Source organism: Oncorhynchus mykiss, chromosome 7 (assembly GCF_057628025.1).
Source record: "Oncorhynchus mykiss isolate SJ-2025 chromosome 7, ASM5762802v1, whole genome shotgun sequence".
Taxonomy (NCBI): Eukaryota; Metazoa; Chordata; class Actinopteri; order Salmoniformes; family Salmonidae; genus Oncorhynchus; species Oncorhynchus mykiss.
In genome coordinates, this window is record NC_143028.1 from 68,742,589 (window position 1) to 68,761,287 (window position 18,699).

Sequence of the window (18,699 nt, forward strand, 5' to 3'; positions counted from 1 at the left end):
AGATACTTGGGCCACTAGTAAAACCTTAGGTGCTGGAGAGAGGAGGTAATGGACAGACCTCTCAATGGACAGACCTCTCAATGGATTGAAAGGTCTATCAAACCTCTTACAAAGACATCCCTATTTAACACATTGCCGCCCCTCATTTGACTAACACATCTCAGCCCCGATTTGACTAACACATTTCAGCACCGATTTGACTAACACATCTCAGCCCCGATTTATCTAACACATCTCAGCCCCGATTTGACTAACACATCTCAGCCCCGATTTGACTAACACACCTCAGCCCCGATTTGACTAACACATCTCAGCCCCGATTTGACTAACACACCTCAGCCCCGATTTGACTAACATCTCAGCCCCGATTTGACTAACACATCTCAGCCCCGATTTGACTAACACACCTCAGCCCCGATTTGACTAACATCTCAGCCCCGATTTGACTAACACATCTCAGCCCCGATTTGACTAACATCTCAGCCCCGATTTGACTAACACATCTCAGCCCCGATTTATCTAACACATGACCTCAATTAAACACATTACCACTATTTTCTTTCCTTCCATCCCTCCTCCCAAACGCCATCACATCAATAGTTCCTGCATCTTGAAAAACACCAAACTAAAAAGTGAGAAAGAAAGAGGGGAGTCATAACTTCCATTATGGCGGCGATAGCATCAGGCACAAGCAGTTTCTGAGCATCATTTTCTTCCATTATCTGTAAAGAATTATTGTCAATATAGAGCGAGAGAGGGAAACAGAGAAAGAGAGAGAGAGAAACAGAAAGAAAGAGATAGGGAGCATGATCTACCGAGATTAAGACACACCGAAACCTATTCCTGGCCAGCAAAAAAATCCCATCTGACTATCTGCTGCAGCAGCGGCCACTGTCAAAGGGGATTGCCATCGTTCAGACGAGAGCGAGGGAAGGAGGGGGAGATGGAGGGAAAAAGGAAAGTAAAAAGTGCTCCTCCATTCCTGGATGGATGACATGAGGATTATATCCCATTAAGTCCTTCAGAGGTAGAGAGAGGGGTGAGAAAATAAATAGTTTTAAAGCTGAATTGGTTCTGTTTATATATCTCTCTCTTTTTCTTTTTCAGAGATGCAGACACACACACACTCTCCCCTTGATCCTCTCTAGCATAGTGAGATCCAGTCAAAGAGACACACTGTATGCTAGTGTTAAGGCATGGCTGCAGCAGTGTGTGATGATAGAAGGCCATGTGCCTCCCCACCCTAGACGCCAACTGTCAAGCAAACAGCAGAGGTGTGACATCTCAGACCGGGGTGTGGAATGCACAGTACCAGTCAAAAGTTTTTTTTTACATTGTAGAATAATAGTGAACACCATGAAATAACACATATGGAATCATGTATTAACCAAAAAAAGTGTTAAACAAATGAAAATGTATTTAATATTTGAGATTCTTCAAAGTAGCCCCCCTTTGCCTTAACGACAGCTTTGCACACTCTTGGCATTCTTTCAATCAGCATCATGAGGAATGTTTTTCCAACAGTCTTGGAGTTCCCACATATGCTGAGCACTTGTTGGCTGTTTTTCCTTCACTCTGCAGTTCAACTTATCCCAAACCATCTCAGTTGGGTTGAGGTTGGGTGATTGTGGAGTCAGGTCATCTGATGCAGCACTCCATCACTCTCCTTCTTGGTCAAATAGCCCAAAAAGATAATCACGTGACACATTGGAAATAATTTACCAAAAAACAAGGACAAACCTCAATGCTATTTGGCCTAAACAGAGAGGACACAGTGGCAGAATACCTGACCACTGTAACTGACCAAAAATGAAGGAAAGCTTTGACTATGTACAGAGCATATCCTTGCTATTGAGAGAAGCCACCACAGACAGACCTGGCTCTCAAGATAAGACAGGCTATGTGCACACTGCCCACAAAATGAGTTGGAAACTGACCTGCACTTCCTAACCTCCTGCCAAATGAATGACCATATTAGAGACACATGTTTCCCTCAGATTACACAGACCCACAAAGAATTTACGACAGAGACAGAGAGCAACACTTTCACCATGAGAGAGCAGCACTTTCACCATGAGAGAGAGAGAGCGAGAAGGGGGTAAGGTTGTGTAAGAGGTGTAAGTGGGTGTCTGTGTGTAGGAGGAAGGTTTTAGCGGGACAACTCCCACTCCTCCATCCCCGGCTACTGTCTGCCCCTTTCCACGTCTCACATCACCACCCCAAAGTCTATTAACATTTACATTACAATGACTACGTCCCCCATATGGTGTATATGTGTGTGTGTTTCTCAGCTTTGTGTGTGTGTTTGTGTGCATACATGTGTTAGACTGGTGAATCCAAGTGTGACTGTACAGCATGGTACTTGAACATGCATTTAGATGTATTGTAGGGCTTGTGAATCTGAGGATAAAAGAGGAGACCATCCCCATTCCCGAAAATGGATCGCTCCTACAGACATTGAGCAATGTGGCTGTGTCTTGCTTTATAAAAAACAGGCAGACAGTTACTATTTGATTGAATGTTAGCATGGGTAAAACGAGTGACCTAAGCGACTGAGCGAGGTATGATCGTCTCAGAAACGGCCCGGCCTCCTGGGCTTTTCCAACACGACAGTATCTAGGATTTATCGAGAATAGTGCAACAAACAAAACAACATCCAGTCAGCGGCAGTCCTGTGGGCAAGAACAGCTTGTTGATGAGAGAGGTCGAAAGAGAATGTCAAGATTCATACACGATAACAGGAGGGCCACAAACAGACAAATAATAGTACAGTGAAACAGTGGTGTACAGAACTGCATCTCGTTAACGCACAACTCCTCAATCCTTGTCAGGGATGGGCTATTGCAACAGACGGTCACATCAGGCTCCACTCCTATCAGCTAAAAACAATAGGAAGCGACTCCAGTGGGCACCAACACAGGACAAGAGGAGTGGAAAAACATTGGAAGGAACATGACAGCGATTTCAGTTTACTGGAATGGCCTGCACAGTGCCCAGTCCTCAACCCAACAGTGCATGTTTGGGATGAGATGGAACGGGCTGTAATCACAGCATGAATGTATCGCCATCCAATCTGCAGCAACTGTGTGATGCCATTGTTTCAGCATCGACTAACATCACCGTGGAACGTTTCCAGACAACTTGCCGAAGCCATTCCCTGAAGAATTCAGGCTGTTCTGGAGGCACAGGGGGGTCTGACCCAGTACTAGATGGGTGTACCTAATAAACTGACTGTATATCATAATAATATACTCAGAGCTATGTCTTAAGTGTTTGTGTGTGCTGAGTGAATAGCTCAGATTACTACACATCTTCACTGTCCAACCAACACTAGTTTCCTCTTTCTTATTAATATTTTACCTAATTCCTAGCTACCTAACACAACCAACTGATACACTTTGCATTTCAGTCAGGATTTAGGCCCACATCCTAACTAATGCCGGCAGGTATAGTACCCGACTGTAGGTGCAGCCAGCAGCAAGCATTTCCCCAGGAACTTGACATTTTCTTTGTTTGCACTGAGGTGTTGTTTGGAGCCAAGTCTGCTACTGCTAATGAGGTTGGGTGGTGGCCAGGTATCTGCGGGTTCAAACCCATTGATGTACAAATGTTGCCCCCGGAGACAAGAAACTACTTTGTCAAAAGGCGGTTTGCACTCCGACCAACACGTGCCGAACATCATAGAGGCTAGGTCTGCGCTGTCTTTTGTGGGAGCAGTTTTGGGGATTTGAACCCGCAACCTTGGGATAATGGTGATGCTCTTGGCATTGTGAGGAGTGCTAGGAGCCCAGGAGAGAGCATATTTTGCGATTTGGAATGAGAATACTCTTTGAAGAGGACAGACAATAGACAGCCTACACACACAAGCAAGCACACACACACACACACACACACACACACACACACACACACACACACACAAAAGTACTCACAAAAACAGGGGTATAAGTGTGTGCGTGTGTGTGAGCCTGAGTTCGCAGGTCATACGCATGAGCAATGACAAAGACTCTTGACCGCGTGTAAGGCAACAAGAATTCCAGTCTTACAGCCCAGTGACTTTGCTAAACAATGAAACGAAGACAAGGAAGAGTTCACTGAACATGGATTACAAGACAATGGCAGATATCTTGGTTATAAGTATTTTCTATGAATGGAAATAGAGAAAGATAGCAATGCAGATTTGCTGTTCAGTGTCTTGGCTGATCTAAGACAATGTTTGAGGAACAATTCTCTGACAGATATTGTATGAAAGTATCTCTTTATGTTAAAGATAAAGATTCTCTGTCCATCTCTTTTTCTTTAGAATGGGTTTCCTTTCATAGTAATTGTCTGCTCTCTCCACTTGGCAAATGGCTAAATTGTCCACAATATGACTATTTTATAAATGACAGCTCAGTCAAAGACACAAAGATGACAGCTGAAGATATTTATGTAGTCATACTGTCTTGGCTGTCTTCAGTCCATGGCTGTTTAACTAGGACTGTCTCCTCAAGGTTCATACATAAGTTCATACACACACACACACCTTCGGTCAAATTTCCCCTTTAATAATCATGAGAATCATGCCCTTAAATTACTGGACCATTTTACCATGACCCTAAAGAGAGACTCAGAGCAGGGTTCCTGTCGTGTCTGTGTATCTGTAGACCCGCCATGGGCCACGCTCCAGTGGATATGTCCAGTGACACTTTAATGTGCTTGGCTTGTCTTGTGGATCCCTGCGGGCTGAGAGCACAGAGGCTGCTGGGGCTCTGCCTGCCATGCAACATCTTCACACACTTATGTGTAACCGGCGAGGCAGAGGAGAGTGTGTGTGCGCGAGAGTGAGAGGAAGAAAGTGAGGGAGAGAGAGGAGAGGGATGGGTATGTGCGTATCAGAGAGTGTGGTGTGGTAAGGGGGTTGGTTATATGGTATATAACAGGGATTGATAGTGGGGTGGCATTAACATGCTCAACGACTCAACCTAAACTCTGAAACTAGCCCTCTCCTTCCATCCCCCTCCTCCTCTCCTTCCATCATTCCTCCTCCTCTCCTTCCATCATCCCCCTCCTCTCCTTCCATCCTCCTCCTCCTCCTCTTCCTCTCCTTCCATCATCCCCCTCCTCTCCTTCCATCATCCTCCTCCTCCTCCTCCTCTCCTTCCATCACCCCCCTCTCCTTCCATCATCCCCCTCCTCTCCTTCCATCATCCTCCTCCTCCTCCTCTCCTTCCATCATCCCCCTCCTCTCCTTCCATCATCCTCCTCCTCCTCCTCTCCTTCCATCACCCCCCCTCTCCTTCCATCATCCCCCTCCTCTCATTCCATCATCCTCCTCCTCCTCCTCTTCTTCTTCCATCACCCCCCCTCTCCTTCCATCATCCCCTTCCATCACCCCCCCTCTCTTCCATCACCCCCCACTCTCCTTCCATCATCCCCTTCCTCTCCTTCCACCCCCATCCTTCTCCCCAAGATCCAATTCCAGAATATTCCACAATTATCTCACATAGGGCAGTAGAGGTGTAAGAGGATGGAGAGCAAGAGAGAGAAAGAGAATGAAGGGTGAGCTTGAATAAGAATGGTTAAGAGAGAGAGGGAGAGAAAGATGAAAAAGAGAGAGGGGGTAGAGAAAGATGGAAAAGGCGATAAAAACAAGGGTTAAATCATTAAAAAAATGTATGGGAATGGAATCAATGCAAGCCGGTCTAGAGGGCGGCCCTCAATTTGGGCTTAGAAGGAAGTGTGTCAGAGAGAGAGAGGAAGGAGGGGGAAAAGAGGAGAGGTGCTAGCTGAGTAGCCGAGACATGGACAAAAAGAGGGAGGGGGTTATGAGTACGATGGTGGGCTAGGGGAACAACCTCTAGTCATTAATACTGAGGGGTTTTAACCAGGGGTCTACCCCACAGAGAGGTACCCCCAACACCCTTCAGCGCCCCTCTGCTTAACCCACCTGGTCTCTGTTAATGAGGATCAAAGTCGGGCATTGAGATGTTTGGGTGGGGTGGAGTGGTGTGTGAGAGATCGAGAGAGAGCGTGAGACAGAGAGTGAGAGAGTGCGAGAGAGAGAGAGAGAGCGAGTGAAAGAGTGAGCGTGAGAGCGAGAGAGTGAGAGAGAGTGCGAGAGAGAGAGCGAAAGAGTGAGTGTGGGAGCGAGAGAGTGAGAGAGAACGCGTGAGAGATAAAGAATGTGCACCAATAGGATCTACAGTTGAAGTCGGAAGTTTACATGCTTTTAGGTTGGAGTCATTAAAATTAGTTTTTAAACCACTCCACAAATTTCTTGTTAACAAACTATAGATTTGGCAAGTCGGTTAGAACATCTACTTTGTGCATGACACAAGTAATTTTTCCAACATTAGTTTACAGACAGATTATTTCACTTATAATTCACTGTATCACAATTCCAGTGGGTCAGAAGTTTACATACGCTAAGTTGACTTGCCCTTGAACAGCTTGGAAAATTCCAGAAAATGATATCATGGCTTTAGAAGCTTCTGATAGGCTAATTGACATAATTTGAGTCAATTGGAGGTGTACCTGTGGATGTATTTCAAGGCCTCCCTTCACACAGAGTGCCTCTCTGCTTGACATCATGGGAAAATCAAATATGCTGGAGGAAACAGGTACAAAAGTATCTACAGTGGGGCAAAAAGTATTTAGTCAGCCACCAATTGTGCAAGTTCTCCCACTTAAAAAGATAAGAGAGGCCTGTATTTTTAATCATAGGTACACTTCAACTATGAAAAATCCAGAAAATCACATTGTGAATGGACACATTCACACATTTCATACAGATGCATTATGGACTCCTCTTTCTCCCTCTTTGCCTCTCCCAGTCTACCTCGCACTCTCCTGCTTCTTTCCCCTGTACTATTGAGTGGTAAATTGGGTGTCAGCTGCAACATTGGAGGCGACCCACAGCCACAAGCTTCCAATCTTTAGACAGCCTATCCAGCGACGGGGCTGTAAATGACCAGGTCTCCACATGGAATACACCTGGCATTTGCCCATTCCCCTGGTGTGCATGTGTGCGACATGGGTGACCATGGTTTGTAGGGGCCGCGATTTGTGGGGACGGTGGTTTGTGGGGACCCGGGTCAAATGGCAAGATCTAATTAAAGGTGTATTTGGTGGGACGGAAGGTTTTGTGTGTGTGTGTACTAATGAGGCATCGTTGGTCCCCTGTTGACACCTGCCAAAGTCTTTATTTAGATATGCTGTCTGAGGTGTGTGTGTGTGTGTGTACGCCCATCTGTGTGTGAGTGTGCAATACATATTTGTCGGTGAGTTTGATGTGCTGGAGCGAGTGTGCGTGCGCGCATGCTTTTGTGCATATGTGCATGCCTGTGTGCATCTGTCTTACCTGTTTGTCGGAGAGTATGTAGATGTGCTGGAGGTCAGGAGAGAAGAGCAGGTCTCGAAGGATGGGGCTGAAGCCATCACTCACAACCAGGTTCTCATAGAGCAGAGCAGGATGCGTGGGACTCACTGAGTTAACCAGGATCTAGACAGAGACACAGAAAGATGGTAGGTTACATACTTGTCCTGTGTTGCTCAGTTGGGTAGTTTTGCTCTTGCAACCCCAAAGATGAATTCCCACTAGGGTCACATAAAATGTATGCACTCACTGAACTATACGTTGCTTTGGATAAAAGACAGATGGGGATGGATTATTGTGAGAACAAAAGTCAAATATATGCTCCTATAGGAGATCTATGGTCCTTTGTGATTTGTTAAAAGTGTAGCACGTTTGGTTAACTACACTATACCAGAGGTTAGATCTGGACAGGAGTGATTTCTCACCAAACCCAGACAAAGAAAGATCATGATTTTTGGGAATTTTACAAAATGTAATCCATAGAATGGTCCTTTGGAGGAAGGCTGGTTGACATATAATTGACATTTGTATCATACATTTTGTCATTGTAAAAAAAGGCCAGGGTAAGGCCAAAATGTCATAAATACAGTGCCTTCAGAAAGTATTCACACCCCTTGACTTGTACCACATTTTGTTAAGTTACAGCCTGAATTTAAAATGGATTAAATTGTCCAAAATGTTGGTCACTGGCCTACACATAATACTGTCAAAGTGGAATTACGTTTTTCATTTATTTATTCATTTACAAATTATTCAAAAATGGAAAGTTGAAATGTCTTAAATCAATACATATTCAACCCCTTTGTTATGGCAAGCCTAAATATATTCAGGAATAAATAATAGTGCAATAATAGTTTTTTGAATGACTACCTCATCTCTGCACCCCACACATACAGGTAAGGTCCCACAGTCGAGCAGTTAATTTCAAACACTTGAGTTCGGATTGGTCTTCCATGTATTATGCTTCTGTCTATAACATGAGCTGCTTAGTATGCGTAGATAATCATTTGTATCGCTGCTTTGTTAAAGAGCTTTTCTTTAAGCCATGAATAACTGCAAAAGTGATGCTACTGCTCAACAACAACGCTGCCCTGTATTTAGCAGGCGCTATTGACAATGATGATTGGGAAAAGGTTGTGATGGACTACTTTCTGCACACGGTCAGTGTGAACCGGAGTGACTTAAAACAATGGGCCAAACAAGCTGTACAAACAAAACTGAAAAATATTAGCTAGCTAGCTAACATTGAACATAGTTGGTTAGCTTTAGCTACCTGCAGATTCACACTACAGTATTTCATATTTCATGTGGCTAGCTATGACAATGTGTTTGTATTGTTAGTAGTATTGGTTGGGATTATGGTTCATTGTTTAGCTCGCTAACTACATGTCTAAACAAAAGACTCCACTTCAGCAGATGATTACATGACCCATCAAGTTAGCCCGGTGTGTCTGGGGGTGATTATGGCCACCTACTGTATTTCATGAACATGTGTACATGTCTAGATAATAGTGTCCCGTCCACTTAGCTAGATGTGGCTGGGGGCTGGTTATAGCATTTCTTTCACATGACCCATGAATTTAAACAAGTGTTTCTGTGGATGTGCCTAACGGGGAAAGGGGGTGTGCCATGTGGGTGTGCCTAACGGGGAAAGGGGGTGTGCCATGCGTGTGTGCCTAACGGGGAAAGGGGGTGTGCCATGCGTGTGTGGTTAAATAAAAATAAATAAGACCTACTTTTAACAGCACACTACTCAACACTAGTGAGACTCATGTCGCCTACAGTATATCTAAAAATATTTTTTCCACTGACTTGACTCTCCGCCAATAATTACATTTAGAGGATTGGAGGATTTTAAATTAACATCTAAGGGGCAATTTTCATTATTCTCACAGATCAGATTTGCCCTAAGGGGCTTTTATTTAATTATAATGCAGGGTTAATAATAATAATAATAATATTTGCTTAGTTTAAAAAATAGAGATATTTTGGAGAGGGAGAGAAACCAAAAGCTCACCTTGCCTATTTTTTTGGACAAGGACATCCCATCCGGCCAAACTCCCCTAATCCGGACGACGCTGGGCCAATTGCGTGTCGCCTCATGGGTCTCCTGGTCATGGCTGGCACGGGATGTACTACGCGCTTGTATTAGAGCAGTGCTGTCTTGACCTCTGAATGCTGTCTTTTAACCCTTCAACTTGCCTCTTCCATTAATTTTGAAAGAGTATTTTCCAGTAAGCATAATCAGTGCTCTAACTCCCCCTTGCGCTGGTCTGGAGCAGTGACGCAGGGCACCGTACTAAACCACAAATTACCCCTAAAACCCGCAGCATATATATATATATATATATTTTTTTTTTGCTACAGTACTTTATCCAATGTAAAAAACTAAAAATTATAATTTTGCAACGGAAGACTGAATCGAATCACATATTTTCAAGAAACTGCATCATGCTATGGGTATGCTTGTAATTGGTAAGGACTGGTGAGTTTTTCAGGATAAAAAATAAACGGAATGGAGCTAAGCATAGACAAAATCCTGGAGCAAAACCTGGTTCAGTCTGTTTTCCACTGGGATATAAATTCACCTTTCAGCAGGACATTAACCTAAAACACAAGGCCAAAACTACACTAGAGTTGCTTACCAAGAAGACAGTAAATATTTCTGAGTGAAATATTTCTGAGTTTTTACTTAAATCTACTTGAAAATCTATGACAAGACCCGAAAATGGTTGTATAACAATGATCAACAACCAATTTGACAGAACTTGAATAATGTTTTAAGGAATAAATGGGAAAATGTTGCGTAATCCAGGTGTGGAAAGCTCTTAGAGACTTACCCAGAATGACTCAAAGTTGTAATCGCTGCCAAAGTACTTCTACAAAGCCTACTTCTACAAAGTCCTGACTGTGTGAATAGTCATGTAAATGAGATATTTAGGTATTTTCAATGAATTTGCAAACATTTCTAAAAACATTTAGTTAATTTTGGCATTATGGGGTATTATTGTGTGTATGTAGATGGGTGAGAAAATTATTCTGTAAAAAAAGTATTCAGATCCCTTGACCTTTTTCCACATTTTGTTACATTACAGCCTTATTCTAAAATAATTTTTTCCCTCGTCAATCTACACACAATATCATAATGACAAAGCAAAAACAGTTTTTTAGAAAATGTTGCTAATTTATATTGAAAACAAACCCTTATATTTTGCTTTTACATAAGTATTTTGACCCTTTACTCAGTACTTTGCTGAAGCACCTTTGGCAGCGATTACAGCCTCGAGTCTTGAGTGTGATGACGCTACAAGCTTGGCAAACCTGTATTTAGCGAGTTTCTCCCATTCTTTTCTGCAGATCCTCTCAAGCTCTGTCAGATTGGATGGGGAGCGTCACTGCACATCTGTTTTCAGGTCTCTCCAGAGATGTTAGATCGGGTTCAAGTCCTGGCTTTGAAGCAGGTTTTCATCAAGGATCTCTTTGTACTTTGTGCATCTTTCCCATGATCCTGACTAGTCTATCAATCCCTGCCGATGAAAAAATCCCAACAGCATGATGCTTCACCATAGGGATGATGCCATACCTCCTCCAGACGTGACACTTGGCATTCAGGCCGAAGAGTTCAATCTTGTTTTCATCAGCCTACATAATCTTGTTTCTCATGGTCAGAGTCCTTTAGATGCCTTTTGGCAAACTCCAAGCGGGCTGTCATGTGCCTTTTACTGAGGAGTGGCTTCCGTCTGGCCACTCTACCGTAAAGGCCTGATTGGTGGAGTGCTGCAGAGATAGTTGTCTATCTGGAAGGTTCTCCCATCTCCACAGAGGAACTCTAGAGCTCTGTCAGAGTGACCATCGTCACGTCCTTGACCAAGACCCTTCTACCTCGATTGCTCAGTTTGGCCAAGCGGTCAGCTCTAGGAAGTGTCTTGGTGATTCCAAACTTGTTCAATTTAAGAATGATGGAAGCCTCTGTGTTCTTGGGGACCTTCAATGCTGCATACATTTTTTGGTACCCTTCCCCAGTTCTGTGCCTCGACACAATTATGTCTCGGAGCTCTACGGACACTTCCTTCGACCTCATGGCTTGGTTTTTGCTCTGATATGCACATTCAACTGTGGGACTTTATATAGACAGGTGTGCGCCTTTCCAAATCATGTCTATTCAATTGAATTTCCCACGGGTGGACTCCAATCAAGTTGCAGAAACATCTCAAGGATGAACAATTGAAATTGGATGCACCTGAGTTCAATTTAAAATCTAATTACAAAGGGTCTGACTACTTACACAAATCAGCAATTTCTGTTTGTTTTTTAAATAAATGTGCAAACATTTCTAAAAATCTGTTTTCACTTTGTCATTATGGGGTGTTGTGTAGATTGATTAAGATTTGTTGTATTTAATCCATTTTAAAATAAGGCTGTAACATAACAAAATGTGGAAAAAGGGGGCTGAATATTTTCCGAATGCACTGTATACTGTATGTCAACAGCCCTTCCTCGTCGCACATCATTTTTTTCTGAAATAAATTCTTAATACTATACTTAATACTATATTGACAGTAAACATAGCAATTAAATTAGACAAGGGGGACACAATTCCCACCTTTTTCATAGTCAATAACTCCAAATTGCTCATATTCTTGCTGAAGGTTGTTGGCAAGATCACTGATTTAATACCACAAAAACAACCTAATCTGCTAAATAATGCTGATAATAACTATATATTGAAAATAGTTTTCAGAGAATAAATTATTTAAAAAATGTAGGTTCATTATCATTTTTTTTTACACACTGTCTATCTGGTATTAGAGATAGCAAGCAAGAGAATGGGAGGGCAGGGGGGGTGAGAGACTAAAGGAGGGAGGGGGGAAAAGGGTGAGTTTGAAACATAAGCAACATTTGGCTAATTGAATTAAGACAAGCTATTCTCCTGAGCAGACAGAGGGATTCTAATAATTAAGGTGTTGGTGAGGAGAGAGACACATTTAACATGGTGTGTAGGTTTATACCAGTGCAGGGAGGCCATCGATACAATAGCCTGCATGCAACCAGGAGACGGTCGATAATTATCACTACAGTTTTTCCATTGTGTCTTTCTGACTTTGAGTGTCTGTTGGTTTCAGAGAATATGTAAGGAGGAGCATAAGCTCAGTGGTTTCAATTGAAAATAACTTGATAATTGTAGAGAAAGGAAGAGAAGGATACTGAGAGGCAGAGGTTCCCTGTCTACAAATAGTGTATGTGACACTGAGCTATCTATAGATTAATCCCATCTTCACCCTCATTGTTAACTCCTTTCAAACACACCCGGTAGGACTAGATAAACATAAGACATTGGCATACTGATAAGCACCGAGGGAGTGATAAGGAACCTGCTGTCAGTATTGAATGAAAGCTGCCAGAGTGAATGCATCAAAATCAACTCACCCCTGTCATATGACATGCATACTGTGGCGCTATTGGAGAAGACTTAGGGGTGTTCCTCAACAGTCTTAACTGGTCCGCTCTTCTCGTCTACTTTCCTTCATCTGATTCAAACTTCCAAAAACCTTGAAAAATGTACAGCGCTTAGCCATTCAGTATTTAAAACCTAATTATTTTAGGAGTATGGACAGCAGGTATAATTTCTGCATTTGACATGCCTTTTAGCCAATGGATGTGACCCTATTCCCTAAATGGCACCCTATTCCATATGTAGTGCACTACTTTTGATCAGGGTTCAGAGTGTACTATTTATGGAATAAGGTGTCATTGAGGATGCAACCCAGCTTTCCCTGACAGGTTCCTGTATATTTAAACACCACCTACCTACAGTACAACACACTACTGAGACAACTGGTAGACTGTATGCATGTGTGTGTGTGTGTGTGTGTGTGTGTGTGTGTCCTCAGTCTTTGCTATGGGGCTACTGACAGTCTGGTTCTCTGTAGGTGTTAGTTTTGGGAGCTGCATGGCGTCCCAAACTTCTTTGATGTTACAAAAGGAAATGGGGAAGATAGCTAGTTCAGGAGCTACAGACAAACTTGCGGAAACACGCTCACACAGAGAAACCACACACACCTAATACACTTGTGCACACACATTTGTCCAATCCCTTGCAATCCCCTCTCCTGCTCCCCTGACTGGAGCACAGTCTTGACATAACTGGGTCTCTCCATGCATAATAGCAGATCAGGCACATTCCACCCTTTGATGTTACAAGGTGAAGATGAAGTGGAGATGTGGCACATCCTGCTCCGAGAGGAACAATTGAGACCGAAGGAGGAGAGGAAGAAAGGAGTGAATGGGAGAGTGGTGGTAATTCCAGTCCCCTGTACAAGAGGAGAGAGGTTGACTGATGGCTGGCGTGAGCCCTCGAAGGGAGACAAGGAAATGAGACAAGGAAACGGAGGTGATGGAAGGAGGCCACGGCAGAGCATTCAGACACAGCCCATGTTGAAACACAGCCCATGTCGAAACACAGCCCATGTCGAAACAGCAATGTGAACTTGAGAAGGCAGTCAATAGTGGTTTTAGCAATGAAACTGAACAGGCGAGGGAAGGAGGCCGGGAAAGAGGGAGATAAAAAATATTTTGTCTCACATCCCTCTTTCCCTTTCACCATCTCTCAACTCTGTTCATCTCCCATCACTCAGTCACGTCCTCTAAGTGATGAACTCAAAGACAATTGAATTACTTGCATCCAGTCTTGCTCCGAGCTTCATAGAACTGAAGTAGACGCATCACTCACTGAGGTGGCAGAACACTGTGAGCCATTACAGCCCTTGCAAAAGGGGGGTGGGACTCAATTTACTGGTGAGAGTCAGAATAGTAGACTACAGGTGCAATTTTGAAATATGTTTTTTGCATCAGCAGTTTCTCTCTGATAATCACTAAATTACCCCATCTCAGCAAAAAAATAGATTGGTAAGTTAGTCTAGAGGCCAACTATCTAACTTGCAGTAGGCCTAATCATGGTCGCATTGATTTTGTTAGTCACTCTCACTCAGAAATCATATTAAAAATATGATGCAAACATTTCTCTCCACCCTGTGGCAAAATGTGTAGAATTGCAGCAAATTTGCTGTAAAACTGAATTTTCTCTCTGTGAGCAACTGCAGCCCCTCATGAGTTCAGATTTTTTTGTGGCCACCACCCCAATCGAAGCTGTAGGTTAATAGGAAATTTAACATGTGACGCAGTTTTTACTGGCCGTAATAAGTCTCTCTCTCACACACACACACACACACACACACACACACACACAAAATCTCTTTAGTATGGCTGAGTGGCGAGAAGCAAAGACTAAAGACCAGAGGCAGCACTACAGATGAACAACCTCTACGGTCCCACTTCTCTCAGACAGTACACACACACACACACACACACACACACACACACACACACACACACACGTAATATGTAGGTCAGACGACACGATCACACCAAAACACCTCAGACACAAACAGTAGGACAGGCAGAGCTCTACCGAACATGAAGAGAGAACACACACACACAGTCTTATGGTCTGTGAAGCGACCAAAAGTCAACATCCTCTTTTCTCTCCTCTCACATGCTTGTTCAGAGGCTTCTCATGTGTAGTCTGGCTACTCCTGTGCCAGCCATAAACCAACGCTTCATCAATCAAACAAAATACTATTACTTTGGCAATCATTCCATTAAAGCCTTTTCAATTCAATGGAATTTACTTGTGGATATGAACATGGGAGGGAGAAATACAATGGCTCAGTCCATAGCTGCTTGATGTGAGTCTCAGCTGTGTATAGTGAGTCACAGCTGTGTATAGTTTATACTAGGCATCTGTCTAAAGAGAGAGAGAAAGGTTTTACAGAGGGCTCACTGTAAATCAAAAAGGTCCCCTCTTATCTATACCCACCACTGTGTGGATCGCCGACACAGACATAAATAAGTTCACAAACACACACAATCTCTTTATTCATATATATGGACGTGGCCTTTCACATCCGGTGCGGGTAAAAACTACAGTATTAATCCCAAATCCACAGTAACATGACTAGGGCCAGGCTCTTAAAGGAGCCACAGTAACATGACTTGGGCCAGGCTCTTAAATGAGTCACAGTAACATGACTAGGGCCAGGATCTTAAAGGAGCCACAGTAACATGACTTGGGCCAGGATCTTAAAGGAGTCACAGTAACATGACTTGGGCCAGGATCTTAAAGGAGTCAGAGTAACATGACTTGGGCCAGGATCTTAAAGGAGTCACAGTAACATGACTTGGGCCAGGATATTAAAGGAGTCACAGTAACATGACTTGGGCCAGGCTCTTGAAGGAGCCACAGTAACATGACTTGGGCCAGGATCTTAAAGGAGTCACAGTAACATGACTTGGGCCAGGATCTTAAAGGAGTCACAGTAACATGACTTGGGCCAGGATCTTAAAGGAGTCACAGTAACATGACTTGGGCCAGGATCTTAAAGGAGTCACAGTAACATGACTTGGGCCAGGATCTTAAAGGAGCCACAGTAACATGACTTGGGCCAGGATCTTAAAGGAGCCACAGTAACATGACTTGGGCCAGGATCTTAAAGGAGCCACAGTAACATGACTAGGCCCAGACTCTTAAAGGCTCCACATACACACACATTGGACGTATTCATTTTCACATCTCTCAGGTTTAGCCAGCTACTGTGTGTGTGTGTGTGTGTGTGTGTGTGTGTGTGTGTGTGTGTGTGTGTGTGTGTGTGTCAAGACAAGCACAGGGCCAAGCACATCCCGGTGGGCGCGCGCACACACACACACACACACACACACAAGGCTCTCTCCACCGCTGAAACGGCAGCACTAAACGTTTTGGCAGCAAATTATGACTATCCTTCAACATTATGGCTTTTACTCCACGTGTTCCCCGTAAACACCTCTCCATCTCCCCTTCCACTTTCCTTTGCATCCCTCCCTTGCTCCCTCTGAAATGAAATGCCGCCGCCGTTAAGTATGTGTAGTGAGTCTTTCGACGCAGCGCATTTCAACTTACAATGATAGCTAAATAACACTAACTCAATCATCGACATGCATGCTGCACACACACACAGAACAGATTTTAAAGAGGTTCTTCACAATGCATAATTTCAGAGCACAACCAAATGATTCCAGCACACAGACAGAGTATAGGTTCCAAACTGGTGCGCGTTCAATATTAAGGAAAAAGAACACCGGTGGGTGCTATGCTAGCAGCAAATGGGTGCAATGCTATGCTAACTGGGCTGCCTTAGAAATCAAATCAAATATTATTTGTCACATGCGCTGAATACTACAGGTGTAGACCTTACAGTGAAATGTCTACTTTCAAGCCCTCAACAATGCAGCTTTAAGAAAAAGTGTTAAGTAAAAAAGATAGGTAAAAAATTGCAAATAAAAGTAACAAGTAATTAAAGAGCAGCAGTAAAATAACAATAGCGAAGATATATACAGGGGGTACCGGTGCAGAGTCAATGTGCGGGGGCACAGGTCAATCGAGGTAATTGAGGCAATATGTACATGTAGGTAGAGTTAAAGCGCAAAGATAAGAAACAGAGAGTATCAGCAGCGTAAAGTAGAGGGGGGGGCAATGCAAGTAGCCATTTGATTAGCTGTTCAGGAGTCTTACGGCTTGGGGGTAAAAGCTGTTAAGAAGCCCTTTGGACCTAGACTTGGCGCTCCGGTACCGCTTGCCATGTGGAAGCAGAAAGAACTGTCTGTGACTAGGGTGTCTGGAGTCTGACTATTTTTAGGGCCTTTTTTTGACATCACCTGGTATAGAGGTCCTGGATAGCAGGAAGCTTGGCCCCAGTGATGTACTGGGCCGTACGCACTACCCTCTGTAGTGCCTTGCGGTCGGAGGCCGAGCAGTTGCCATACCAGGCAGTGATGCAACCAGTCAGGATGCTCTAGCTCAGGGGTGGGCAACTCCAGTCCTCGGGGGCCTGATTGGTGTCACACTTTTTCTCCATCCCTAGCAAAAACAGCTGATTAATCAAATTGCAATTTAAACTGAAGATCATGATTAGGTGATTATTGGACTCCGGTGTGTTAGCTGGGGCTGGGGCAAAACTGTGACACGAATCAGGCCCCCGAGCACTGGAGTTGCCCACCCCTGCTTTAGACGGTCCCTGCTTTAGACAGTGCAGCTGTAGAACCTTTTGAGGACCTGAAGACCCATGCCAAATATTTTCAGTCTAGAATAGGCTTTGTCGTGCCCTCTTTACGACCATCTTGGTTTGTTTGGACCATAATAGTTTGTTGGTGACGTGGACGCCAAGGAACTTGAAGGTCTCAACCAGCTCCACTACAGCCTCGTCGATGAGAATGGGGGCGTGCTCGGTCCTCCTTTTCCTGTAGTTTACAATCATCTCCTTTGTCTTGATCACGTTGAGGGAGAGGTTGTTATTCTGGCCCCACACGGCCAGGTCTCTGACCTCCTCCATATAGGCTGTCTCATCATTGTCGGTGATCAGGCTTACCACTGTTGCCTCATCAACAAACCTAATGGTGTTGGAGTCGTGCCTGGCCATGCAGTCATGAGTGATAAGGGAGTAGAGGGGGGGACTAAGCACAAACCCCTCCTAAGCACGCACCCTTGGGGGGCCCAAGTGTTGAGGATCAGCGTGGCGAATGTGTTACCAACCCTTACCACCTGGGGGCGGCACATCAGGAAGTCCAGGATCCAGTTGCAGAGGGAGGAATTCAGTCCCAGGGTCCTTCGCTTAGTGATGAGCTTTGAGGGTACAATGGTGTCGAAAGCTGAGCTGTAGTCAATGAATAGCATTCTCATGTAAGTGTTCCTTTTGTCCAGGTGTGAAAGGACAGTGTGGAGTGCAATAGAGATGGCATCATCTGTGGATCTGTTGGGGTGGTATGCAAATTGGAGTAGGTCTAGAGTTTCTGGGATAATGGTGCTGATGTGAGCCATGACCAGCCTTTCAAAGCACTTCATGGCTACAGACGTGAGCATTACGAGTCAGTAGACATTTTGGCAGGTTACGTTCGTTTTCTTGGTCACAAGGATAATGGTGGTCTGCTTGAAACATGTTGGTATTACAGACTCAAACAGGGAGAAAATGTTACACGCTCGGAGTACACGTCCTGGTAATCAGTCTGGCCCTGCGGCCTTGTGAATGTTGACTTGTTTAAAGGTCTTACTCACATCTGCTGTGGAGAGCGTGATCACACAGTCGTCCGGAACAGCTGGTGCTCTAATGCATGTTGCAGTGTTACTTGCCTCGAAGCGAGCAAAGAAGTAATGTAGCTCGTCTGGTAGGCTCGTGTCACTAGGCAGCTCTCAGCTGTGATTCCCTTTGTAGTCTGTAATCGTTTGCAAGCCCTGCCACATCCAATGAGCATCA

General features: G+C 44.1%; 1 protein-coding gene across 2 annotated transcripts in view; it reads right to left on the reverse strand.

Annotated features, from left to right (window-relative positions):
- Positions 1–18,699, reverse strand: part of LOC110528476 (plexin-A1) — a 417,662-nt gene that overhangs the window by 181,250 nt on the left and 217,713 nt on the right. For both annotated transcript variants that reach the window (XM_021610568.3, XM_036984053.2), the window contains exon 4: positions 7,343–7,483. In XM_021610568.3, coding sequence (XP_021466243.2) covers positions 7,343–7,483 — 141 coding nt within the window. The remainder of the gene's footprint in view (positions 1–7,342; positions 7,484–18,699) is intronic.